The 27,898-nt window shown below is 45.3% G+C and overlaps 1 protein-coding gene and 1 long non-coding RNA gene across 9 annotated transcripts in view; one reads left to right on the forward strand and one right to left on the reverse strand.

Annotated features, from left to right (window-relative positions):
* The window catches only part of LOC147027498 (uncharacterized), a 504,607-nt gene that overhangs the window by 330,396 nt on the left and 146,313 nt on the right, over nt 1-27,898 (forward strand). For all 8 annotated transcript variants that reach the window (XM_085876963.1, XM_085876968.1, XM_085876964.1 and 5 more), the window contains one exon: nt 137-350. In XM_085876963.1, the coding sequence (XP_085733089.1) occupies nt 137-350 (214 nt within the window). The remainder of the gene's footprint in view (nt 1-136; nt 351-27,898) is intronic.
* LOC147027499 (uncharacterized) lies at nt 21,559-23,108 on the reverse strand. The gene is made up of 3 exons (XR_015057066.1): nt 23,030-23,108; nt 22,780-22,932; nt 21,559-22,653 (listed from the first exon to the last, which is right to left on the reverse strand). It is a non-coding gene; the product is annotated as an uncharacterized LOC147027499 (long non-coding RNA).

The raw sequence follows: 27,898 nt of genomic DNA on the forward strand, positions 1-27,898 counted from the left end.
TGATTTCAAAGCATCATGAAATAAGCTCAGGTAGCATCAAAATGTGAAAAACTTTGGAGGGGGTTGAATAATTTTGCAGGCCACTGTGGCATCCCAGCCCGACTATTAACACAGTTAATTGTCCTTTCCTGTTTAGGTGCGAAAACTGGGGGGCATTCCTCTGCTTATGGATTTACTGGACCACCGTGCAAGCGAGGTTCAGCGCTGTGCGTGCGGTGCACTTCGAAATCTCGTGTACGGTCGTGCCAACGATGCCAACAAACTGGCCATCAAGGGTTGTGCTGGAGTGCCAGCCCTGGCTCGACTTCTTCGGAAAAGTGGGGACACTGAAACGCGTGAACTTGTCACAGGTCAGGTTTAATGGCTATTTCTCAAGTACAAATTAGTTTTGGAATTCGTTATTAATCTATCATGTTTAATTTGAAAACTTGATCCACTTCGTCCCTCCCCCTTTCATGATTATTTAATTGCTCATTGACATTTTTAATGACATTCAAGCGTCGTCAAACAAAAAAGAAAAGATGTGGGACGAAACATTTCGACAATGTGAGCTCTGTGGTAATTTAATAACCACTTATAATCCTGATTAATGTACTCATTCAAATTTTAATTGCATTTATTGTGACTGCTGGATGATTATCTGCTTGCCAATATTTCTTCTTTCTTCTCACACAGTTGGGGAATGAGAGAAATTACATTTTCACTATAGTCCTCCTTACCAGTGTCAAAATGTCAAAATACTTGAAAACATATATATATATATATATATATATATATATATATATATATATATATATATATATATTTATATTTATATAGATATATAGATTTGCATATAGATTTGCATATATATTTGTGTATATGTGTGTACATGTGTATATATATGTGTGTATTGTGCTGCCAAGTATGCACCGGGTCATGAGAGCAAATCATGTGGGGTAGAACTTCCCAGAGAACTATGTGAGGACCATGCCAGACCAAAAGAGGAAAAGACAGAACGAGCTGGGTACATTTACAACATAAGCAATTTATTTATAAAGCGAGGGTGAGGAAATGCATGTGAACAATAACAAAAGTTTTATTACAAGCAATATGTACAGCAGGGAAAGCAAGGATTTGTGGGGTGTGGCAAAAGAAAATACAGTTGTATACAAAGGAGAAAAAACAGGGCAGAGCGAATCCAATACTAAACTGCTGCAATTTTAATTATGCTAACCTGGAATGCACCATCAGACTCACACAGGAGGAAAGTGGAAGGCAAAGAAAGTAGAGAAAAAGTACAAGGTATAAACGACCTTTTTGAACCTGGCGTGGTTGACGTCCAACGCAACCCAGTTACTTTGAAAAAGGGAAGAAATGGGGTGTCAATGGTGCTTAACTCAGGTGTGATGACGTGTGCAGTGATTGCAGATGAGTTGGAGAGAAAGGTGTAAAGATGTAGGTAAAGGAGGTGGGGGGGGGGGGTGTCCGAAATATAGCAAAGAACACGTGAGGAGAATAGACTTACGTGGGTGCAGATAAATCTGTCCGTGCAATTATTAATTAGGATAAAACTGCACTTCGTCTGGCACCTGACTCTTAACTTGCTTAGCCCAGTTTCTGCCGCTCTCTCCGTTCAGCGCAGCAACCAACTGTGACATACAAATTGAGCCAGACAAGATGAAGGCAGGATGAGACAAAGAGTATTGAAGAGCCAGATGAAGAGAGCGAGCATGTGTACCTGGGTACATTTATAATCCTCGTGCGAGGGCGGAGCCCTTGGAGGTGGAACAGGCAGGCCGTGGGGTATCCTTGCACCACCATTGGCATGTGGATGCTCACCCCAACTTTGGCCCCACCCAGGCGAAGATTCGGCACTGGAAATGCCTGCGTTCATCCCTGAACCCGACTGTGCGGCGAAGCTTTGAGATTCAACATGGAGCAAGGCACCCGATCTTGCACCCCATCCATAACGCATCTCCTTGCTCCCGCCGGAAACAAAAGGTGGTGGTGGTCATTATTGGCACCCGTGAGCATAGTGGTGAGCATAGACATGGTGGTTTAGACATCATGGTTGTGACGTTAATAGCAGTGAGTGCAGGTGAGTTTTGGATGGAGGCAGTTGTGGCGTCATAGCAATGAGCTATGGTGAGGTGGTTGAGGCGTCATAGCGGTTGTGGCGACGAGTTTGTGATGAGGCGGTTTTGGTTGAGATTGTAGTGTCGATGGTGATTGTAGGCGAGTTTGGGTTGTGGTTTGATGTCATGGGGAATTTTGGGAATGCGTTGTGGTGGTTGCAGAAATGTTGCAGTGTTGGGGTCCGAGTCGGGCGAAGGTCTGAGGTGATGTGTCGTTGAAGAATGGCGCAAGGTTTGAATGGGAAATGGTGCGCGTTTGCTCATGAGCTACTTGTGTACATGCCTGCGTGAAGAAGGAGAAGTCGTGTGTCCAAAGTAAAGTAAAATACAATTGATAAAATAATAAATAATGGGTATAAGACCTGCCTAAAATCCCTTGCAATGCATTTTGTCCCATTCACCCACTGGACATGAGGGAAGGGCTATCTAAAACAGATCCTCATGAAATAACTGTTTCTGGACTGCAATATGTTGTGTGCCTTAACCTCGGGGGAGTGTCAGCTTCACAGAACCGCAACAATATATACAGTGCCAAGAGAAAGTCTACTCCACCTTTCAAAATTTTCACCTCTTGTTACCTTATAGCCTGGAATTAAGTTGCATTAAATCAGACTTTTTCCACCTTTATTTAAACATCGTAACCCACAACTTCCAAGTCAAAAACAAATTCCACAAATTTCAGAAAATTAATTAAAAATATAAAACTACAATATCTTGCTTGGATCAGTGTCCACCCCCCTGAGTTAATACTTGGTGGAAGCACCTTTGACAACAATTACAGCTGTGAGTCTGTTGGGATCGGTCTCGACTAACTTATCACACTTTGATTGGGCAATATTTTCCCATTCTTCTGTACAAAACTGTTCAAGCTCAGTCAAGTTGCGTGGGGAGCGTTTATGGACAGCAATCTTCAAGTCATGTCACAGATTTTCGATTGGATTGAGGTCGGGGCTCTGACTGGGCCACTCAAAGACATTTATCTTTTTGTTTCTTAGCCACTCCAGTGTAGCTTTGGCTGTGTGCTTCAGGTCGTTGTCGTGAGAAAGGTGAACTTCCGTCCCAATTTCAGCTTTCTGTCAGAGGGCAGCAAGTTTTCCTCTTGGATTTTTCTGTATTTTGCCCCATCCATTTTCCCTTCTATCCTGACAATTGCCCCAATCCATACTGATGAGAAACATCCCCATAACATGATGCTGCCACCACCATGCTTCACAGTCGGGATGGTGTTCTTTCGCTGATGTGTTGGGTTTGCGCCAAATGTAACATTTTGCATTTAGGCCAAAAAGTTATATCTTGGTTTCATCAGACCACAAAACGTTTTTCCACATGGCTTCAGAATCTCCGGAGTGATTTTTTTTGCATACCTCAAACGGGACTCAAGGTGGGGTTTTTTGGAGTCATTGCTTCCTTCTTGCCACCCTACCAGACAAGCCAGACTTGTGCAGTGCTTGGGATATTGTTGTCACATGCACACAGTGACCAATCTTTGCCATAAAGGCTTGTGGCTCTTTCAAAGTTGCCATTGGTCTCTTGGTGGCCTCTCTGATCAGTCTCCTTGCTTGGTCATCCAGTTTTGAGGGACGGCCTGATCTCGGCAATATCTTGATGGTACCATACACCTTCCACTTCTTAAAGGCCCCATGACACTCAAAACTTTCTGGTTATTTATATATTAACTTGACCTTCCTCGTGAATAAATCACCCATGTTTCTTTTTTAAAATCAAAAATGGGATAATTAGACCAATATTTCGAACATTTCTAGTGCTTTTCACAACTTGCTATGTCCCGCCCATCAAAAAAGTTGACTTCAGCGAACTGCAGGTCACGTGACCATTCACGTCATCTCCAGAACGCGACTCGCACAGAGTGGATTGATTAGATGTTGTGCGCCGTATAAAGTACGTGCAAATGCATTGTGCACATTTGTTTGCTATCTCACTGATCGTCTTAATTCCTGTGATTGTTTCGCGGAAGTTTCCTCATACAGACACAAGAAATTCTGCTTCTGAGCCGTGTATGCACAACAATCACGAGGAAATTATTTATCCCTTTACTACCTTGTCGTAGTCGTGTACAAATCCAATACATATATCCACAATAAAGGGCTATACCATGTACACAAAATATAAAATGTGACTATTGAACCTTTCCATTAAAAAAGAAACTTACAGGGACATTCAAGTAAAATACTAAAGATTAATATTGCATCATTTCAAGGCGCAAGGAGGTAATTTTAAAATCAAACAATGTGGAAAACCTGCACCCACATTTTGCAGCTTGTTGAATTGTTCGTTGAAACCAGCCTGCTGGGATCGGTACGATTCCACATACATGCAAACCAGGTCTGGCTGCACTCGACATACATGGGTTTATTCTAAAGTGAAGGTACTGCTTCCATTGGCTTGCTATTCATTAACATTTAGCCAAAATGCTGTAATAAATGAGCAGGGTAAAATATGTTGGCACAACCATGAAAGACAAATTTATCTGTGCTATTACACAACCTCACAGCCTTGGGACTCTTACGCATTGACCTATACATTGTGTGCATGCAAATACAAGTTACTTGTTAACTAGAGTCGAGACTAGTCCGATAAATCCGTCGTCCGTCTGACTCGTCCGATAAATCTGACGTGCTGTAGCTTTCTTTTATTATTCTCTTTTGTTCATTGTTTTCTACTGGCGCTACATGACAACAGTAAGAATAAAATAAACAAAAATGCAACAGAACGTTAGATTTATCGGACTACTGTAGACAATTGTGTCACAAGGTGTGTTCTGCACACAAGTTTTCATCGTATCCGGACAGCGAGATTGCTTTGTTTTATGCACGGAGAGATACGGCCGATGACATGCGCTGGCCTAGTTTTTGATTAATTCGCCGCGGAGCAACATGCACGCCGCGCTGGTCACGTCACCTCACTAAAATATTTCTGATATCGAGCAGTATGCAAGTCAAATTTACGTTGTTGAATTACGAATAGGATTTAGTCGAACCAGTTGTTATTTCTGAGTCTTCCTTCGATGTCCTCCCGATCATCATGAACTCTGGGAATTTCATCGCCATTTTCCTCTGCTTGTCCTGCTTCAGGCTCGAACTTGTAAGGCCACATTTCATTTCCAGCTGCCTGAACTTCGTTGAACATAATACGCTCGTTGTCCGGTGTTACCTCAATTATCATTGGGGTCAGCTTATTGGACACAGCTACAGCAACTCCTTGAGCGTGGTAACCATCAGAGCGACCAGATCAAAAGTCGGTGGAACCACCCGCCTTGATCTCGCCGCAATCCGGTCTCCGAACCTCAGAGAGTGCTGTAATACCTATGTTCAAATGCTTGAGCTCAGATGATAACAGACACAGGTGATCATCCTCTCTGAGAGATAGGACATTCCAGGCACCCACACGAAGGTACCGCCTCAGGTTAACCCAAGGAGACCGCCGTCTGGTGGACAACACCTTCACACCACTCTGCCACACACCACTGCTATCTGACCCTCGAGGTTTACCCTGTGGTTTTCCTCCGATCATCAAGGAATGGGGGTCCCGAAGGCTTTGCTCCATTCCCATCATTCGGTGAGCTGCCCTGTGGAAGGCAGCAGCACAGGAGGTACTCCCACGAAGTGGGTTATGAGATTTCCTTGCATTTGTTGGTTTTACGGAATGAAGTGTTTTACGGTGGCCGGAGTGCAAATCCTGCCAACAACCTCCTAAAACCTAGAAACCCAACGGCACGAGGACCTCCGCAGGCACAGTTGGGCACGAGAAATGGATGGCCTTTGTCTCACAAGGAGCTCTTCCGCCCTTTGATCCCCCGCATCCGAAACTCACACGATATGAGCGATCTTGATAAAAATGCATTTTAAGTGAAATTGAGGCCTTTAATAAGAAGTCCGTTCAGACTCCCTCATGGGTAAATCTTCAGTCTCATTCTCCTTCTGATTTCATTTTTTTGTCGTCGTTAAGATGGTTCAAGTTTCAGTTGCAGCAACAGGTGAGAAAAATCGGACAAACAATGGCATTTCTCCACAAAAATGCATTTCATGGTCGTTTTCAATGTACCTGCTCAGACACGATGTGGGGACATGGAGTTATCATTTATATGTTACCTTTTTATATCATAGTTACCTTTTGAACAAACAAAGGTAGATTTTGATTACAACTCGTGCAAAGAAAACGAAGTAATGCACGTCAGCGATCACAGCAGCTGTCTATTATACACCGCCCAAAGATGGTACGGTTTCATCATGCAGAGGAAAGAGGAGGTAGAGGGAGTAGTGAGAGAGGGTAGGGTGAGTAGTGAGAGAAGGTAGAGGGAGTAGTGAGAGGAGGAAGGAGGAGTAGTGAGAGAAGGGGGAGTATTGAGAGGAGGAAGGGGGAGTAGTGATAGGAGGAAGGGGGAGTAGTGAGAGAAGGTAGAGGGAGTAGTGAGAGGAGAAAGGGGGAGTAGTGAGAGAAGGTAGAGGGAGTAGTGAGAGGAGGAAGGAGGAGTAGTGAGAGAAGGGGGAGTATTGAGAGGAGGAAGGGGGAGTAGTGATAGGAGGAAGGGGGAGTAGTGAGAGAGGGTAGGGGGAGTAGTGAGAGGAGGAAGGGGGAGTAGTGAGAGAAGGTAGTGGGAGTAGTGAGAGGAGGAAGGAGGAGTAGTGAGAGAAGGGGGAGTATTGAGAGGAGGAAGGGGGAGTAGTGAGAGGAGGAAGGGGGAGTAGTGACAGAAGGTAGAGGGAGTAGTGAGAGGAGGAAGGAGTGTAATGTACTGAAATGGAAGATGCTTAGCAGGCAGACTCGATGCGGAGGAACAGTCGAGCCGGGCTGTGGTGCACAAGCGCGAGCGTACTCTACTCGTGGCTCTCCTTTATTGCGTATTAGCACACTCACGAGCCGGACGACTCCAGCATTACTACGACGCCTCAGGCGGCGCGCACACCTTATATCCCTTGCCGACCCGATGACCACGCCGACCCCTCCTCCCATCATCACGCCCATCATGCATCATCATCATGCCCCTCTCCGTAGGCCCGCAGACTACACCACACTCCTCCCTCCTAAAAGTATGATAATTAAATGATTATTAAAGTATCACAATTAAATATTAAATGACATCATATAATGTTTCGATGCGAGCGAGTGGAGCAGCAAAGGCCAGGTTCCAAAGACGGAGGTGCACAAAGCACCCACCACACTCTGACCGCGTTACCGATATGAAGCAGCAAAATGAGAAGCACAGCAGCACTACGCAGCAAAAACGCCCCCAGGCGGCCCATGCTGACATGGCCCTCGCCGAGGTCGTGGCGACCTTTCGAGCCAACCTCCCCCGGCACCATCAAACGCCTCCGGCCCACTCCCCCCAGGCAGACCCGACGTAGATAAACATTCCGAGGCCGGAAGCCCGCTGTCTGGAAGCCGTGGCGCCAGCCTTGATCGACCTTGGCCGGGGGCACTGAACAGCGCCGCTGGCTGTACGCATTTAATGCTCCAAAACAACTCACGCACCACAATCAGTTGAGACGCCAACGTCCGTCCAAACGGCCTTGAGCGAACACAGAGAGCTGCGCTCGCAACCAGAGGTGGGGGTAACGCCGACCAGGGCACCAGTCTTGGTTCCGAGTCGACCTCCGAGACCCACACGGCAGCTAGACGGGAGCAACTCCATTTAAACCACACTGCAATCATAGGCTCGTTATAAATCACTACGAACATCACTCGAAGTATTGCAAACTCACTTTTCCGTACAGCGCGGTCTTTTGATAAACCCCCAGCACATGACAAAGCAACTACCTGCGGCCTGGGGCAACTGGAGGCCAATAAACCTTCTTTATTCGCCCCCACATCACATTGATCATAATACCAACTCCATTGACTGATCTCCGCCAAATCCACTTTCACACGAGAACTGCTGGCATTTATTTCAACAATGTTAAACTGCATCATTAGAGCAAGGAAAAACACATATGCCATGAACAACAACCCACAACCCACATCACGAGTCCGTTTCTTGGTTGTCGACTCGATGTTGTGACTCGCGACTCCCTTTAGCGCCACGGGCTTACCGCCACCTGTTGAAGCTGCCTGAACAACACCGACGCGCATTGCCTCACGAACACTGCCGAAGCGCGGGAACTCATCGCGAGCGAAGCGCGGGAACTCATCGCGAGAGCTGATACGGCTCTCGCCGCTCCCGAACCGCACATCACTGCCGCCGGCAGCAACGAACGGTCGCTCCCGCTGCATCGAAGCGGCCCCCGCCGCCAGAGCCTCGCCCTCGGTACTCGACGAAGGCCTCGAAGAGAGCACTGGCACATCTGGAGGTACGAACCGGAGACCCAGTCCGAGGTGCGCCAGCCAGTCCCAACCCAAAAGGGGGGGCCCCTCCCCTCGTACAACGAACACCGAGAGCCGGGCACGTCAATCTCGGTAGCGCACTGAGACGTCGGCCCTCGCAAGCGGTGCAATCGCTTCACCGGTGTACGTGTATAACGACAAGGCCATCTTGACCAGGCAAATACCGCGAAGACCACGAGCCGCCTGCTCACCCATGACCGACACCGCAGCCCCGGTATCCACCCAAAACACAGTCGGTTGGCCATTCACTTCGACCTCCACCGTGAAAGGCGTCGTCATCTCCAAACCAACGGAAAACAGACTCAACCGTGGTTGCATCTCCTGCTCCGGCTCGCCGGCATCGTCATGCCCCGGTTGCAGGCCGATCTCCAGGTCACTGGGGTCCTCCCGCACCTCGTCATCCAAGACCCCAACGGAGGCCCCCGCCATCCGACACACACGCTTCAAATGTCCCACCTTGTGACAATGCAAACACACGGTGTTCTTATACGGGCACATTTGTCGCAGGTGCGGACCCCCACACCCCCAGCAGCCGCGGAAAGCCCCTTCGCTCCAGGTGCGACCGTGCTGCGGTGCCCCTTCGCTCCCGGTGCGACCGTGCTGCGGTGCCCCTTCACTCCCGGTGCGACCGTGCTGCGGCGCGCGCCCTCGTCCCTGCGGCACTTGAGCCATCGCGCGAACTCCGGACTGCGCGACCTGCGGCACTTGTGCGGTCACTGCGTGGACCTCGGGATTAGCCGCCATGCCCCAGCTGGAGCTACTCATTACGTCCTGGCCAGCAATGGCGCGGACATCCGTGAGTGTCTGCTCGACAGACGAAGCAGTCGCGACCGCCGAGTCGAATGTGATGTCGGTCAACCGCAGTATGGCTGCTACCATCTTTGCGTCTCGCAGACCAGAAATAAAATGATCTCTGAGCCGTGCCGGACGCTCCTCTGTCGTGAATTTGCACGGCACAGCCGAATGCTTCACCCGTGCTACGAAGTCCGCAACGCGCTCCTCGCCACCCTTAGCGAGATGATCGAACTGGAACCGCGCGAGATGTAACGACTTCTCTGGCGCCAAGTGGGTCTTCATTTTCGCCACGATGTCTTGAAAGGATAGCACATCATCACTGGGCCTATTTGGAGCCACCAAATCACTCAGCAGCCGGTAGTGCTCCGTTCATAGCGAGGCGAGCAAGATCGCCTTGCGTTTCTCTTCATCCTCTACATCATTCGCCCGAAAGTAGCAACCTAACAGTTCAGAAAACAACTCGAACTCATCTCCCCCGAACACGGGTACGCGTCCGTGTGCTGTGCCCCGACCTTCTGCCATGCTCGTGCTGGTGAGACCCTTGGCTCCGTAGCTTGGAACCGCCCGGGTTACTTGCCGCCCTGCACACGCCGATCCGAAGATCCTCGTTCGCCAACTGTAATGTACTGAAATGGAAGATGCTTAGCAGGCAGACACGATGCGGAGGAACAGTCGAGCCGGGCTGTGGTGCACAAGCACGAGCGCGAGCGTACTCTGCTCGTGGCTCTCCTTTATTGCGTATTAACACACTCACGAGCCGGACGACTCCAGCATTACTACGACGCCTCAGGCGGCGTGCACACCTTATATCCCTTGCCGATACGATGCCCACCACGACCACTCCTCCCATCATCACGCCCATCATGCATCATCATCATGCCCCTCCCCGTAGGCCCGCAGACTACACCACAAGGAGGAGTAGTGAGAGAAGGGGGAGTATTGAGAGGAGGAAGGGGGAGTAGTGAGAGGAGGAAGGGGGAGTAGTGAGAGGAGGAAGGGGAAGTAGTGAGGGAAGGTAGGGAGAGTAGTGAGAGCGGGAAGGGGGAGTAGTGAGAGGAGGAAGGGGAAGTAGTGAGGGAAGGTAGGGAGAGTAGTGAGAGGAGGAAGGGGGAGTAGTGAGAGAAGGTAGGGGTAGTAATGAGAGAAGGAGAAGGGGAGTAGTGAGAGAAGGAAGGGGGAGTAGTGAGAGAAGGTAGGGGGAGTAATGAGAGAAGGAGAAGGGGTAGTAGTGAGAGAAGGAAGGGGGAGTAGTGAGAGAAGGTAGGGGAGTAATGAGAGAAGGAGAAGGGGGAGTAGTGAGAGAAGGAAGGGGGAGTAGTGAGAGAAGGTAGGGGGAGTAATGAGAGAAGGAGAAGGGGTAGTAGTGAGAGAAGGAAGGGGGAGTAGTGAGAGAAGGAAGTGGGAGTAGTGAGAGGAGGAAGGGGGAGTAGGGAGAGCAGAAAGGGGAGTAGTGAGAGAAGGTAGAGGGAGTAGTGAGAGGAGAAAGGGGGAGTAGTGAGAGAAGGTAGAGGGAGTAGTGAGAGGAGAAAGGGGGAGTAGTGAGAGAAGGTAGAGGGAGTAGTGAGAGGAGAAAGGGGGAGTAGTGAGAGAAGGTAGAGGGAGTAGTGAGAGGAGAAAGGGGGAGTAGTGAGTGGAGAAAGGGGGAGTAGTTGGAGGAGGGAGGGAGAAGAGAAAAGGGAAGTGGAAGAGAGGGCAGTGGAAGTTGTGAGAGGACGGAGGAGGAGAAGTGGAAGAGTGAGGGTAAGGGGGAGTTGTAAGAGAATAGCCCAAGAGCCCACAAAGGTTTATTTGTGTTTTGTTCGCCAAAAGGTCTGAGAGTTGTTCCGAGAGTGAAAATGTCTGTAGAATTCGAATATGCTGGTCTGATAAAAATCCACTTGGACAGTTTTCCACAAATCGTGTTTTTATAGGGGTACCCTATAATTTCCCATGAGCGCATTTCGTTTTGTAAACGTTCCGAACTAACTTTATAAGTTATTAATTTTTATACAAGCCCAATAGCTACACCCTAAACTGAGATATCATGCTAAATCTGATCGTTGGCCAGATTCTATGAACTATTCTGTTTCTCAATTTGACTTCAAAAAAGTTGGATTAGCCTGATTTCAATGATTAGCCCCAATTTTACTTACCGACGCGTTTTATCATCCTATATTTTTTGTGTATTTTTTCCAATCCTGAAGTTTTCAAGAGGATTATTTACAAAACAAATGTATTCTTTTGAAGAACTATCATTCCCCTTTCCGATGCAAAAACAATCATGCAAAACGGTTTATATTTTGCAGAGTAATGACTAAAAGAGTATACATGGGGTTACTTCGAAAATATCGCAATTTCCGATGATTCTTGGAATAGACATGTAAATGTAAAATAGGTCGAGGCGATGTTTTAATTACAATATAGGGATTTATTGACATTATCATAATATGACAAAATTGTTCACAATGTATAACAACATAATCATGATAATCAGATATATCTGTCTCGTAAATGAAATGGTTGTCATCCATGTGTATAAATAGCAATGTGTTGAGAAGTTTGGAAAATGAACATGCAAATCTATTGACTTTTGTTCAATATGTTCCTATAGATCTGGTTGAGTGTCTTGGTAATCTTCGGTTTTATCATGAATCCATGAATGTATCTGAACCATCATCGCACAATGAGCTTTCCATTTTCCTCATCTCCAATCATCGTCGTCCACGTCCGATTCATCTGATCCATACAAAAGTTCTCCGTGTGACATTTCCACATCCTCATCGTCCTCTGATTCGATGACGGATTACTTTTCACTGAGGATCTGGCTGATATGGCGTGGCATCTGATCACCATCAAACCAATCGATTGCGTAGCTTCCATCAACCAGGATCCATCCGTGTTGGCACGGCTGGCCATATAATCTCGATGGATCTTGACGTGCAGCTTTCTTCCACAGAGAAGCAACATAATTTGCTCTCTTGATTTTCTTGATCAGAACGGATCGACAAGGCGGCATGCTGCTTGGGTTTACACCCTTGATCTTCTCCAGTGGATCCCCCAGCTGTCTTGGCGCATATGTGTGTTGAAGCATAACATAGCGGGCAGTGTCAACGCTAATCAAGTTGTGTTTCCCAAACAGCGAGCATACAAAATGCTCAATTGTCGAAACTGTTTCATCAGGCACATTGTAGTGCTCCCCTGGCATGGCAAACGCTGAGATGAACTGTTCGTGTTTCATCATGATGTCAAGGGGTCTCTGTTTTCCTTTGTTCATGAAGGATGCTGTGAAGTCGGTACCAGTAAATGCATGAAGTCCAGGAAGAGCTTGCAGGACAGTTGACTCCAATTCATCAACCAGTTTGGGAATACTGATGTATCGCCTGGTGTTGTTACTGCTGAATCCAACATCCATCAATACGTTTGTGCAGTCGTGTGCGGTACCTGCGTAGCACAACAGAACCAAGAGGACGTCCGTGTCGTTGCTTCTGACCTTCATCGTCGAGTGTCAGTTTCTTCATGTTGTCAGTTCAATGCCTCTGTGTCTTCTCTGAATACACTCCCTCCATTTTCTCTGAACGTGTAGCAGACACCATCCAGACCCATGACCACAATGTGATCCTTCAGGATGCTAGCATATCTGTTGTTCTTCCATTCGTTTGCAAGGAAGCGAAGGAATCCTGCTTTGAAGGAACATGACTGAAGAGCTGTTTGCCAATTCTGAGGCCGCTTCTGTTCAGGACCTGTCACAGCAAACGTCATGTCTTCTGACCCTCGTCTGTTTCGCTCAGCCTCTGATACTCGGAGTGATGTACTTATCACAAACAAGATCAGTGTGTGGTGACATCTCGCACAACCATCGGAGGATTACTTCAGCTACCCCACGAAATGTGGGAGGGAGATTCAGCAATGTGTGTCGCAGGAACATCGCATCGACTAATGTGACGTCAATATCTCCTGGTTTCTCGCTTTCAACCATTCCCTCCAGCTTGTGCAGAAGCTTTGACTTGTCAGTTTTGTTGATGCTACCATCCACGTGCGCCAGGGCAAGTGGAATTGGAGTCAGTGGATGTTGAAAGACTTTCTCAATATCTATCCTTTCCAACGTACTGATGTAGAGTAGCCTTCCAAACAGGTCTCTGGTCCCTTGTAGTTCGACGACATTCTGGTCCTTGGTGGTGATATTTTTCTTCACAGCAGCACTCACAAAGTTCTTGATCTTCCTTCTGCTGATTGGGTTCTCAAAGCGAGCTTGATCGTTGAAGCTCTCTGCTGTGAAATTATCACACAACTCCTGGCCTTTCACTTGAAACCCCAAGAGATCCTCCTTGATATCATTTGGTACACTGGCGCCAGTCGTGATGCAGTGGAGGGTTTCATTCGTGTTCTGATCAAACGAGTTCATGGTGTTCTTGATTGTGTCAAGCAGCTTCGAGAGATCATTATTGTCTCAGGTGACTCGATACGGTTTCAATGATTTGGAGACGTCTTCCTTCCATTTCAAGCCAGCTTTGTCGAGGAGGCTTCCAACAATACAACTTCTGGCAGCTCTAGTGACCATCCACCGCTGTCTCGCACTGTCGGACTGACTGAACTAAGTGATTCCTGTCAGCCTTGATGCAGCATCAGCATTCACTGTCTGCTCGAGGGTGATGGCAACTTGAGTTCGCGAGAATGATTTGTTGGTTCTTCTCACAGATAAAGCTCCATTTTCTAAGGCTTCTCGAACACCAGGATGTGTGTTGTCCAGGTTCATCAGATTGTGATAATAACGAACCAGCCATCGAGCGTAGTTGGGACGATTCCCAGCAAAGAAGATGGGACACATTTGACCCATGGAGAAAATGAAGAGCTGCAGGTCATTTGTTCAATACGCTCGACTGAATCGCAAGAAGATATGGACCAGTTTGATGTACAACATCCAAAACTTAGCTGTGTTCCCATGATGACCGCTGAGGTTCAGTGCTGTGTACTCTGTATACTTCTTCATGACTATGGTGTAGTCGTTGCTTACTTATATCTCATGGAATGCATCAGGGGTCAGATCTCGTCTGGAAGATACTACTGCACTCAGAAAGGTTTCAGGCAATGGACCAGAGTCTTCAAGAAACTTCTGGAAGTAGAGAACTTGGAAAGCTGTCACGAGGAGAGGATGAAACCGCTTACATCTGCAATTATAAATATACAAAATGTATTGTTAGTATAATATCAAAATGAAGAAGACACGACATGATACATGTTTATTTGATGATATATTGGAATAGCATCCATTCCGCTCACCGATTGAAGTGTTTTCCTCATAGAAATCCATTCAGCGACCCCAGAGCAAGAACACCTGTTTCTGTGAGTATCTGTGGGCCACCAGAGCAATCGAGGAAGTGTCCCAGAGCGCCAAAATACACAAGTTCAATGTGAAAGGGTCCAAAGCAGATGAACACGATGTTATACGTAGGATCCTCGGCAGCTTGGATTTGTAGAGCTGGTTTAGCTATTGCTAAGTCATGGTGGACCACAACGAAGTCCTCTCTACATTCATGAGCAAACCGCTGAGATAGTCGTTGCGTTTCTGCCACTACGTCTTGCCGAGTCGGAGGGAGATTCAAGTTCTCCATGTAGGCATTTCTTTGTCTGGGGAGTAGATCTTCTGTTACAAGCGAGTTCCAACCTCTCCAGAATGGTGTTTTGTCGAGTGCGATGCTTATCATCCAGAATATATCTCGATATTCCATGTCAGTGAGATGCGGTGGTCTTGGTATGCTTTTGACTGCATACTGAAAGACTGTTATCTTAGGTTTCTTGCGATATGGCTCCAAAGTGTGTTCCTTTAGGTAGAATACTCGTTTCGAACTATAACTCTGTGTCCCAGCAGTGTCCACTGAAGTTAGCTGTCTCTGGGAGGGAGGTTCTTCGGGTGACTCGTCCAGTGTCATGTTCGGCTCGTTCTGATAGCAGACACCTACAGTATCGTGCAAGGTTCTGCCGCCTGACAGTGTTTCAGTCAGCTCATCGTAATTGTCCCATGCTAAACTGGTACAAAGTCTGACCATTTTGGTGATTTCATCGGGTGTGGTACATTTACGACCAGAGATGTCAGTGGCTAATTCGGTCTCTAGGGCCTCGGCTGTGTGATAGCCCACACTGTGTCCAAATCGGTTCAAAATCTCAACAACTTTCCGGCTTCCTGTCATACTTTTTAAAGCGAGTCCCATGCAGAGGTGTTTCCCTGGTTTTATTCTGGCCCTAGTTGTGATGTACAACACATTATCGGACACAGATTTCACCAGTCTCTCAATGCGTTTGGCCCAAGGCGGCTTGTTAGATCCTGTGTACAGCACCCTGAATAACTCAAGGACAGCATCAGGAGGGTCTGTCTGTCCTACTTCCACCACTTCCGTTGTGATTTTTTTTTTTTTTTTTTTGTATACCTTGGTCGAGGCTCGTATGAGAGCAAACACACAACTCACAGCAAGGAGGCATGAGACAAGAGGGGCGGGAGTGGAAGGGACAAAACAGTGGGGAACAGACACATTAGGTGAACTGTGGAAGGGAGAGGGATGGGGATGGGACGGGGAACATGGCGAAGAGAAGATGGACATTTCAGGGACTTTCAGGAAGGAAAGCAGGAGAAATGAAGGAAGTGGGCTTGGGTGGATTATCGGGGGTAGAAAAGATCGAGGATTTGGATGGGGGAAGATAAGAGGTGGTGGTGAACAGCTGTTTTGAAAGCCTGGAGGGAAGAATGGGAAAGAATAGAGTGAGGAAGTTTATTCCAAAGGTGGGAAAAAGAGGAATGAAAGAGTGAAGATGAGCAGTGATTCGTGATTTTGGTAGTTTTACCAGAAGGGGGTTGTTGGCGGACCTTGAGCGCCCTGTGGAAATGTGGTGGGGACAAATCGCAGAGAGAGCAGGGGGGCAAGGCTGGAGAGGAGTCGGTAGAAGACAGAAAGACCACCGACCAACCTGCGGTGATTGAGTGAGAGGCCCAAAGACTCAGCTTCATTGCGGGAGATGCCGATGATCTTAAATGCCCTGGTTTCGACAGCGTGAAGCCGAGAAAGGTGGGAGGCAGGAGCACCAGCCCAGAGGGGAGAGCAGTACTCCATCAGGCTACGGACAAAAGCTTTGTAAGTGGTCAGGAGCTCAAGAGGGCCGAGGAAGGACTTAGCACGACGGAGGATTCCCAGTCGGCGACTGGCTTTTGAGGCGAGGTTGGAAATGTGACTTTCCCAGGAAAGGTCATGGCAGATAGTGAGACCTAGAAGCTTGAAAGAAAAGACTTCTTCCAGAGGATTGTTGAGAAAGTGGATGGGGGGGTTTTGTAAACGGTCCTTTCGAAGAGACATAGTGAGAGTGTGAGATTTGTCTGGATTGAAAGACATGTTCCACGTGTTGGACCAGTTTGTGATTTTATCCAGATCTGCAGTGAGCGAAGAAGCTGCTGCTTGCCGGTCTGAGGGATGACAGATGGTACGGCAGAGGGTGGAGTCGTCGGCAAAGAGAAATAGAGGATTTTCCAGAGAGTCCGAGAGATCATTGATGAAAACCAGAAAAAGAACAGGGCCCAGAACGCTACCTTGAGGAACTCCAGCCTGCACAGGAAGAGGGGATGAAAGAACTCCATTTAGGGCCACACGTTGACTGCGACAGGAGAGGAAGTCTGCGAGCCATGAGTGAATGTCACATTTGTGATTGGCCTTGGTAAGTCATCCTGTGTGCTTTGAACCTTCAATATCAGGGACCGAAGGTAGAATGCAGCTTCTTGTACTGCATGATCATCAAAATTGGCACGCCTGATTGCGGCATCTTCACTGAGGTTAGCATTATGTATGATTGTCCCCGTCTTGTGACTTACATAATGACTGGTCAGTTCATTTGGATATGTTTTCAGGATCTTATCAGCCAAGTTTCTAGCGGGATATGTCGTCTCATCGTCTCCAAGCAAGGTGAGGTAGCGCATGTGTAATGATGACAGGTATTCTGCTCCTTGATTTGACACCAAGGTTACATCGATATGCTTCTGGAGTTCCTGGAATGCTGCTTTGTGAGCGGCCAACTTTTAAGGCATCATGTCGTCATCCTTCTGTACTGCGGTTTGGCAATGATGTATGTAATTTCTCCTGTAGGAGTAGTGATATCATACTTCCTTTGCCTTCATGTCGAGACCTCCTAGCTTTGCAAGCATCACGTTATCTTGCGCAAGTTCAGCTGCATTTTTTTTTATGCTTTCCTTGCCCATGTCTGTCGTACAGGTCCCCAACACTTCCCACTTACCTTTCCCAAGTGACTTGGTGATGGAATTGCAGAACAGGCACTTTTTCTCAAAGTTGCCTGTAGAACTTGCCTCTGTGTGTTCTACTTCAGAACGCAGTATGTGTGATCGTGATGGGCCAGCTGAATCTTGTTCCACATTTACAATGGACAGTGCAGTGAAATCTTTGCAGCACTGTTTGTGATAACCAGTTGTCTGGTCATATTCAGCAGGAAGGCTTATTCTGAAATACTTTGTGTCTTTTACTGTGGAATGTCTCTTTTCATGAGCAGAATTCACTTTCCGCCATGTATTGTCGTCGAAAGGTTTGACTTCTTCGGTAGTTTTACCGTGAATATGGAGAATGCATGTACGTTTTGATGTCATTTTGTTTGCTGTTAAGATTCATTATACAAATTCATTATACCAACATTCATTATACAGGGAATTCACGTGCTATACCTAAACATCGTAGTCTGGTCGACAGAAGATAGAATATTATACATGCATCTGCTATAGTTAGAGTATGTCAGATTTGTGCAACAAAAAATGAAACTGACGTCCGACCATCTATTTCACTGAAAATAGAGTATACCAAATAACCAATTATCTGGGTATACTACTCAGACAAGAACTTTTCCACTTGCAAAGAACATTGAGGTAGTATATATACACTATATCAATATAAAACATAATATTTTGCAATGAGTCACTTTGCTTGAGAATTGTGTAAATCTCGAAAACTGCGATATTTTACAAGTAACCCCATGTACACTCTCTTTTTTTTCATTACTCTGCAAAATATAAACCGTTTTGCGTGATTGTTTCTGCATAGGAAAGTGGAATGATAGTTCTTCAAAATAGTACATTTGTTTTGTAAATAATCCTCTTGAAAACTTCTGGATTGGAAAAAATAAACAAAAAATATTTGATTATAAAACGTGCCGGTAAGTAAAATTGGGGTTTATCATTGAAATCGGGCGAATCCAACTTTTTTTGAAGTCAAATTGAGAAAAGAATAGTTCATAGAATTACTTTAGGTGGGGAGGACTGTGAGAAAAACCATGTTCTCACCAAATTTAGTGTCCCACCCACAACGTCACGTGACCTTGTTCAGGCTCCCAGGGATTGGTGGGCGAGTCGGCACGTGATGGGTGGACCGCGTCAGATCCCGGGGCGCCATTGTTGGCGACAGACGTGGCTCTAATAGTCCACGAGCTGAGCCCAGTATTTTCATGAATTGGTACCAAATTGCGGGATAAAACGAGATACTGCTTTTTGGATAGGTCATGACCTATAGTTTGAGAATTTATTTGCTTGCCAGCTCAAACGCGTAGCTTTCTTGGAGAAATCCGCTAGGGGGCGCTTCAAAGGGGGTAAAATACCGATTTTTTTTTTTTTTTTTCTGCATATTTGTTAACTCGATGCCATGTAAAATTGTTCTAACTTCAGTGTCAAGCTGAAACTGTTCTGAAAAGGGTAAAGAAAGGGAAATTTATTTGAATTTTTTCGCTGAAATGAGTAGAAATTTCAAATTTTAAACGCAATTTTCTCCAGTTTTTGTTTTCCCGAAGCCAGTAACTTCATAGACCAATTCTTAGAATATTGCTGTGCAGAATATACTGAGAGGTTTTGTTTGGTCTGATACTACACATGTGAGTTAAAATTTGAGGCATGTGATAGCGTCAAAAATTAACTGGCCGGGGAGGGGGGGGGTAGGATGTTTTAGAAGAAGTTTACACAGACTTTTACACCATAGAAGTTTGACGTGATATCAACATTAAATTTGTACTTGTAACTGACTGTGCATCACAGACATCCTTGCCATCACTGTATAAATCACTGAAGTCCTTAATCTTCATCAGAAACGTCCAGAACTAAGTCACTGTCCTTCGTGTTGCTGCAATCCTTTAATCGGCATTCGTCCGTACATGGAAGGTTATTGTCTAAGCAAACGCAATCACCAGGTTCGCACGCTTTGCGGCACTCACAGAACATGAAGTCCAAAACTACCTGGGGCACTGGCAGTCCTGTCATCCAACATATTTCAAGTCGACCATCGTCAGTTGTGCGCCAGCCATGGTTTTCTGGAGCAGGCATATAAGGCTTTGGATCAAGGGATCGTCTCCATACAGCGGCCTGGTAATTTGCTCCTAGCATGTGTTGGTTAAGGGTGTCTGCACACGGTGGTAGATGCCCGGATTCCACAACACCCTTTTTAGCGCGCCATAGATTGAAGCGTAGAGCGTTCACTTCTGTATCATGGGTTCGGGACGCATACAGCTGGCATGTAAATGCCTGCAGAGTATCAACAACATCCCTATTTTATGTCCATTCACTCCCCAGCTTAGACAATGCATCCAAGAACTCCTTATTTCTTCGCATCAACTTCAGTCCCTTGATCTTGCCCATACCTGAGAATGCACTGACCGAATCGCACCCTGTGAATGCGTGTAGATCCAGCAACGAATTGCCATTAAGTCCTATTCTCGCTTCAATCGTGTCAATGCTAAAGAGTCGAATCCTTCCCTGAGACGAAAGTCGCATACAAAAGCGGGTGCTGATATGAGCATTGAATGCCAAGAGAAGCACAAGAATATCAGTGTCTTCGGCAACAATGATGACTGATTTGAAACCCGATCGAGCAGCGTGTGACGCATGGAGCAAAACCCTAGTGTCCGCTTCCTCATGCCACGAATCAAGTTCACGCACTTCCATCACAGTATCCTGCGTAATTCAGAGGCATTTCGAATCGGCTGTTACGTAGAGTACTTTCTCACCGATCAATGATTGTCTCTGCTGCCAGTCATTGGCAACGAATCGCGTAAGTTGACGCTTGCTTGCTGGGCTCGAGAGTATTCCTCTCCAGTTTCTGACCATGTGAGTGGGCACTATCTGTGAAAATAAGATGCCCCGGTTAGCACCACGATTGACCCTTTCCGCATCCTTGATTGATGAGTCTAAGTATCTTTCAAACACCACATCTACTCTTTTACTGTCTGGGTGACTTGCGAGAGCCATCTTTAGCAGCCTCTCGGATATTTCCACAAATGTTAATTTATTTCCATCAAGTTTCTGAACAAGTCCCATACCGTCGATGATTGCTGCGGAAGGTCGAGGTGTAGTTTCCTCTGGAAGCACACCACTTTCAAGATGGTTAGCAAGTGCTGCCTTGGCGGTCTTTTTCAGAGATCCATCGTGGTTGGCCAGTGCCCAGGGTATTGTTCCCAAAGGGTGCCTCAACACTTCCTGCATGTCCAGTTGCCAACTGCAACCAATGAGGAGCATCCTTCCGAACAAGCAGTTCTCGGCCTTCAGCATGATTTCTCGATTGCCAGCAGCTGTTTTCTTCGTCACTTGCATTGAGGCAAACGTTTTGAGCTTCAGCTTTGTTAAAGGGTCGTTGAACTTTTCTCCTTTACTAAGTCTTTCATCCACAAATTGCTTTGCTGCACTTCGACCAACCTGCTCTGCTTTTATCAAATCCTTTTTAACACCATCTGGAACTATGATTCCAGTCGAAAGGCTGGAGATTTGCGTATCTTCTCTGGCAAACGGGTGAACCCAGCTTGTTTGCAGCAATTGTGAAACTGCCTGGACATCTCTCTCATCCTTTTGCATTCTACGATTTCCAAGGTCTGGGTGTCTCACTTTTCTTTCTCCTTCATCCCCGTCTGTCAACTGTCAGATTTGCCTTAACACCACGCTACGGAACTCTGCGCTAAGGTAATATCTTGCCACTGCAGATGTATTCAAACTGAATCCCTTGGTTCCCCCCTGCCGTCTGAGTGTCCTTATTTATGGTCTCCTCAAGCGTCTGATCCACTGGTACACGACCAAAAGGGTTATTGTCACTTAGCTGCACAGAGAATCCTCCATCCATCATCTGTTTGTATATCTCTGGATGGTCATACACCAGCCTCGACATCTGTGCGAGATACACTGACAAATACCTCGCATAATTCACTTTATCATAAGCGAAACACCAGGGTAGCAGTGACCTTACTGAATGAAGGTGGAGGGACCAGTTGCCCTCGTGTGAAGCGCGAATCATGGCGAGCAGGATTTCAGCAATGTCGACATATGTCATCCAGAACGCAGCCATTGGTCCTCTCTCGTTCCGCATTTCGTCACAATACTGAGAAAACAGGTTCAGAATGCGAACTGTTGGTTGATGTGACAGCAATTTTTGCATTGTTTCACTATCTGGATTACTGGAAATGGCGCCCAACTCTTGGAGTGCGACGTCAAGAACATCTCTGAGGCTTTGTCGGGATTCTATCTCTGAGAAGAAACCCTGCCATAACAACCTGAGTAGACCCTCATACACAATCTTATGAAGACGGACTCCTCTGTTGTAGTGTCTACCATCAAGAACTTTCGAGTTTTAAGGTGAGTTGAGATAAGGGCACAATGGAGGAATTATCAATAAGCGATGTTCGGATATAATCAAACAATTCTTCATAACCATCCGACTCTGCAGCCTTGTATGCTGCCTCCTCGGCATCATCCATCTCCTGAGTTGGTTTTTCAGGTCTCATCCTTGTGTAGTCTTTATAACAGGAATGGTGGTAGTGAGCCTCCGCAGCGACTATTTCCCTGGATGTCAAGGCCAAAATTCTATTGTCGATTTCGCAACTTTTTCCTGTTCTGCCGGGCATTGCAATATTTCGCACCGCAACTGACCGCAATGTTTCATCCACCCGCAATTCGCGGCATTTAACGAGTTTTTCACGTGACCACCCCTTTGCATATTTTGACTCCCGGTCGCAAAATATACATTTGATGGGGTAAACCCGTTCAGAAACATCCGTAGATTGTCTTCGAGCTCGAGTTGGTTCTGTTATCGTGGACTGCGGCAAAACACTTCCACATTGACCTGCACGTTGAGCCTCAAGGTCTTTTTTGTTAGTAAAACGATTTCGGCAAGGTGTTTCGTATCTGATAGATTCTGGTACTTGTTCTAGAGAATCGGAAAACTGCAAAACAGATTCATAATTACGTATTTTTGCAGCATTAAGCAATGTTAACCATGAAGATAAGTCTTTTGGTCCAGTTAATTTTTCTACTGCAACTTCCTTTTTACAAAGAATGCAAACACCACAATCAGGCTTGTGCCTCTTTGCAGGTTGGGAGCTTGTCGGGTCCATTTTTATGCTGTTCATACTCTGCGTTCACCTTAAAAATAATGTCAAATTTAGTCTTGAGAAAAAAGTAAAATGGATACATAATTCGAAAAAATTCCATACTCATCTTCGAACCCAAATTCATTGGAGACGAAACACAAAAGAAGATAATCCATACCTCAATGATGTAGTTCTGGTGGCCATCTTGGACGCCATTTTGGATTTCCAACTGATTTTGATGATCAGCAACGACACCTATACAATGTCTCACGACTCTCACAGACGACCAGTATTCATAGCATGGGTCAACATCCGTCAGGTTTTGATTATGCTGGAAAAAATAGAATTTTTTAGAAAATCGCATTTGAAATTTGTAATTTCTATTCATTTAAGCTAAAAAAAATTGAAACAATTTGTCAAAATTTTACCTTTTACATTACATATATAGCCTCCAACTTGATTTAGGATGATTGTCCATTGCATCTAGTTGCAAAATCTGCAAAAAAAAGAATATCAGTATTTTGTCCCCTCAAAGCACCCCTAGCGGATTTCCCCAAGAAAGCTACGCTTTTGAAATGGCAAGCAAGCAGATTCTTAAACTGGCGGTCATAACCTACTCAAAAAATGGTATCTCGTTTTATCCCGCAATTTGGTACCAAATTTTGGTCTGGCTTATGGACTATAAGATCGCGAGTGGAAAAATATATCGAGCGCTCCAAATCGCATGTTTGAATGCGATTTTCAAGTGATTTTCATCGCTGATTGGAGCTGTGAGTTGTACGACCTGTTTTTGGAACTCTATTGTTGCCAAGAGTTCTGGCAGGGTTTTTGTGCTGTGTATTCAATTCTGTTACCAGCCATTTTTGAGATTCAGCCAATAAAATATCGTGCCTACCCCTAGAGGCCGATTTAAAACACAGTGGTGTGTTTTGTTGTTCTCTTTGTCCACACGTGGACTGCTTGAAGCTCGGACATTAACGTCAGTATTCCGTGCTGGAGGATATTTAACAGCCGGGATGACGACAATGTGCATTACATGTAATCGATCATTGTTTTATCCCTACAACATTAATGGGGAAGAATATTTTACTTATGAGGCAGTTTAAATCACTGGTGCATCCAAGATTTTATCAAAGGTCAGTTGGTGGGGGGTGGGGGGGTAAGGGAGGGTATGGGTGTCGGAGGGTGAAAAGCTTTTGGAAGGACTGGTGGGATATGTTCTCCTGAATGCATTATAGCAATTATGATAAACTCCTGGAGAACAGACACCCACATTTCATCATCACGATTTTTTTTAATCAAACACCCATTTATAATCATTATGTAAACAAAAATTATGTTATGATTGAATGTATATGTCTTGTTCCAAATAACCTTTTTTTAAATTCCCTTTTAATCACAGTAACGATGTATTATTTGCACCACAAACAAACACAAGGGCTTTTTTTTTTTTAAAACCAATTTGTATTATTTTATCTGTTTTCTCAGACGTCTTTGTTCTATTAATATTGTAATACTCTGCCATCCGTAACAGTAAGATGTGTCCCAAAATCATGAGCAAGCATCTGGTGCACCTGCATATGCTCAAACGAAATGACTAAACGTGATATACTCTCATGGGATTGAAGAATGTCGTTTTTCTGGAATGCCTTCCGGCAAACATTTCAATGAGGGTTTTTTTGGTTTTTTTCATTGTCAAATTAAATGCCTTTGTGAATGTACAATGATATCGGTGCGTTCAGGCAATCTTCACACGCGGTGATCCTGTAAGCTGTATAAACTGCTTTGAGAGTAGAGTCTGCTCGATGCATGCAAACATGATTTGTAGCAGGAATCAGTGGTGGAATGTACACCACTTTGTAAATTCTTGGAAAAAGAATGGAAATATTGTAGCATGGGTGTTTTTTAGAGGGATGTTGGTATGACGTTTGACTGTTTTTGCTTTCGTTTCCACACTCTGATTCATTTTATCACCTCGCGCAAGCGAAGCAAACAGCGGTGTTAAACAATTGGTTTATGTCCGTCCGTCTGTTTGATCAGTTTATGTTCAGTAGTTTATGATCGAGGAAAAACTTGTTGAAATCAAATGTTGTATTTTGAACACCATTTTTTGACTGAATTTCTCCTGACTGCACATTCGTAGAGGGGAATGAGATAATATCTTTCCTCTGGATACCTGTCTGGCAGTCAAACAAAATTAAAAATCATTCCAAACAGGAAACTTACCATTTAAAGGACATTATAAAGGACACAAACAACAGGCATGAAGAGCTAATGTTACGTGTTACATAGGGTGATGTCATACACACTGCGTAAAATGGCGATATACCCGGAATTAATTAATTTATACACCTTTAAACCTCTTTAAACCATGATTTAAATTGAATTATGTACTTGTAGAACACAAATTGCCTTCTAAATACTTCCAAGAACCACGCTATATGCCAATATCTAGCATGAGAGTGTGTGGCAAATGAAAGGGTATAGTATCAGGGTGAAGAAGAGACCGACATTTTGGCTATACATTATCTTGATTAATGCTATGTTCTATGATGATCAATAAGGCCTCCATCTTCAAAACTGACTCAATCATCTTATTACAGTGTACAAAGGTGATTTATAAGACTGCTTCAATAGTGCTGACCTGCTCAATTTTATTTTTTTTACGATCTTTGAAATCATTTTTTTATTTAAATTGAAGTATACACTTCAACACTGTGTAGGGTATCATGTTCTCTGAACTCTCTTGTATTTTTTTCTTTAAAAAAAAAAATGTTTTTGATGTAGCTTTAGTCTCTTGCCTTGTAACCCTTCCTTTCACCCCTCCATTTCCCCTTCTCACTCCTTTTCTTCCACTTGCACCTGGTTATTAACACAGCGTGTTTGTAATGGGACTGTCAGTTTGCTTCTTTTTTATAGGACTGATTCTCATGGAAGAGCAAGGTAGAACTGACAGTGGGACAAACATCAAGGCAATTAAAGAACAGGAAAAATAGGAGAGGCAAATAAGCAGCAAAACACAAGTGCCTCTTTGTGTGCCATAATGGTGGGTAGCAGGCAGATCAAGTCAGCACAATGACTTGATAAAATGAGAACATCAGATAACGCCTGTCATGTCAAGAAAAATTGCACTGAAAATCAAGCAAGCAGTCTAAAAACACTACACCAATGCTGACTCTCTCTCCAACAAGATGGCTGAACTAGAGATGACAGTTGATACAGAAAATCCAAATATTTTTATGATTGTAGAAGTTGTACCCAAATCTAGCAGAGTAAGAACAACAGAAGCATCCGTCAGTCTATAGGGGTGCAATATGTTCACATATTTAGGCAAACATGGTCTGTGGGAGATTGCCTTTCTACATAAGAAGTGATCTCATTGGTATGGAAGTTGAAATTGATGCTGAATTTAAGGAATTTGTTTTATGGATGAAAAAAGTAGCAAGAAATATCCACCTATTGTTGGGTTGTGTAAACTGCAGCCCATCCAGGATTTAGAGAAACTGAATTTTTGAATTCGTTTATCGAGCAGTTGTTTGTCAACAACAACCAGCAGATCATCTTACTTCGTGATTTCATCCACCCAGAGATTAATTGGGCATATGGGCACTTTAACTCTGCGAACAACTACACAGCTCAATGTTTTCTGGCAATGCCGACATCAACATGTCAGGATATTAGTCTCCTTGACATAGTTATCTCCTACGATCCTGAGTTAATATTGTATCTCACCATGAGTGCTCCCCTTGGACGAAGTGACCACTTACATTTGTGTTAATGTGAATAAAAGCAATCCCCAAGCCAGAAAAATCAATGCAACTCGAATGAGAATGGCACTCGGTAGAGTGCATACCTCCTCCGCCAGGCCGAACAGTTTACGTTTTTTATCCCACCAAGAGGCTGGATATGCTTCCAGACCTTAATGAAAATTTAATCAGCTTGTTCCTGTCACCAACCCATCTCGTCCCCCACGTTTTTTTTTTTCTCATAATCCATCCACAACGTTTTGAAATATTGTGCTATATATTGTTTTTGGCCCGATCTCTCAATTGTGAAGAATCATTTTTTTAATTAAAAATATGACCACTGGACCTGTTTTGTTTAAACCCAAATTTGGTAGCATTCTGACTTGTGGATCTGGAGAGGAAGATTTTTGAAGGAATTTACGCAATTTTCCCAAAAATTTACAAAATCCGTCATTTTGATGCACTTCCTGTCACGTGATCAGCATGACTGCCACAATTTAACACAACCATCCATCTGCCACCCAGACAATTGTTTCTGCTAATGCAAACCATTCAACCAGAAGGCACATGATGTGATCAGCAGGTAAGTCGAAACGTGGAGTGTGACGAGCACAATTCCGATCTCCATTGGACGTAGTCCTACAGCAAAGCGTCACCTCCAAGCCAGAGGCCTCGGACCTGCGACTGTGAAACAGACAAAGATTACATGGTCAACATTGTATATATATATATATATATATATATATATATATATATATATATATATATATATATATATATATATATATATATATATATATTGTTACGAATTCTGGCCCGTCCGGCGTGCGATCGGCCACGTAACTCGAATCGCGACGCGTCGCCCACAGGAACGGACAATTCAGTCGTGACCCTCCGGGAACTACCGCCAGGAGCCAGTCACGGGTGGGGGTTTAACCTCACCACGATCGTGCCAATTGCCCACCCGCGCAGATAGGGTTGCTCGCCAAATTCGACCTACCTGAGTACTTGCGCGAGTGGTCGACTGGGCAATCGTACCTCGCCGCAGGTCGACTTCCGACACGAACTGCTTAAGCGGCTCGTTCCATGCTGCAGGGATAACCGAGCGGAGTTATTGTCGACCTCGACGGTTCAGATTACTTATCGGGTGTTTCAACCCTCTACCAATCCCTTACGTGATGCAAGATGGAACTTTCAATGGAGGAAAGGACGCAACGAAACGGGAAACAGTTCAACAAGCAAGCACCTTTATTTCACACACACAACACACGCACGTAAGGCAGTCATGCAATGGGCAGCAAAAGCAACAAAAGCAAAAGCACTACTACCGACTATAATTATTTACAACGCTTAAACAATTATACTTGTCGGGACTCGGCACCACATCATGCATTCAAAATAAACAGGAAAGACCTCCCCATAGGCAGGGAGGTAGACGGGGTCCGTGGACCAAATGTGCGCGGAACCTGGAGGAGCGGCCAGGTCCAAGAGACCGAAAAGGTCTTACCCGCGTCCTCGTGACGCGATGGCGGGCAAGCTGCAATGTCAGCG

The sequence above is a fragment of the Eptatretus burgeri genome, chromosome 4, assembly GCF_056783735.1.
Source record: "Eptatretus burgeri isolate ZD-2024b chromosome 4, Ebu_testis_v1, whole genome shotgun sequence".
Taxonomy (NCBI): Eukaryota; Metazoa; Chordata; class Myxini; order Myxiniformes; family Myxinidae; genus Eptatretus; species Eptatretus burgeri.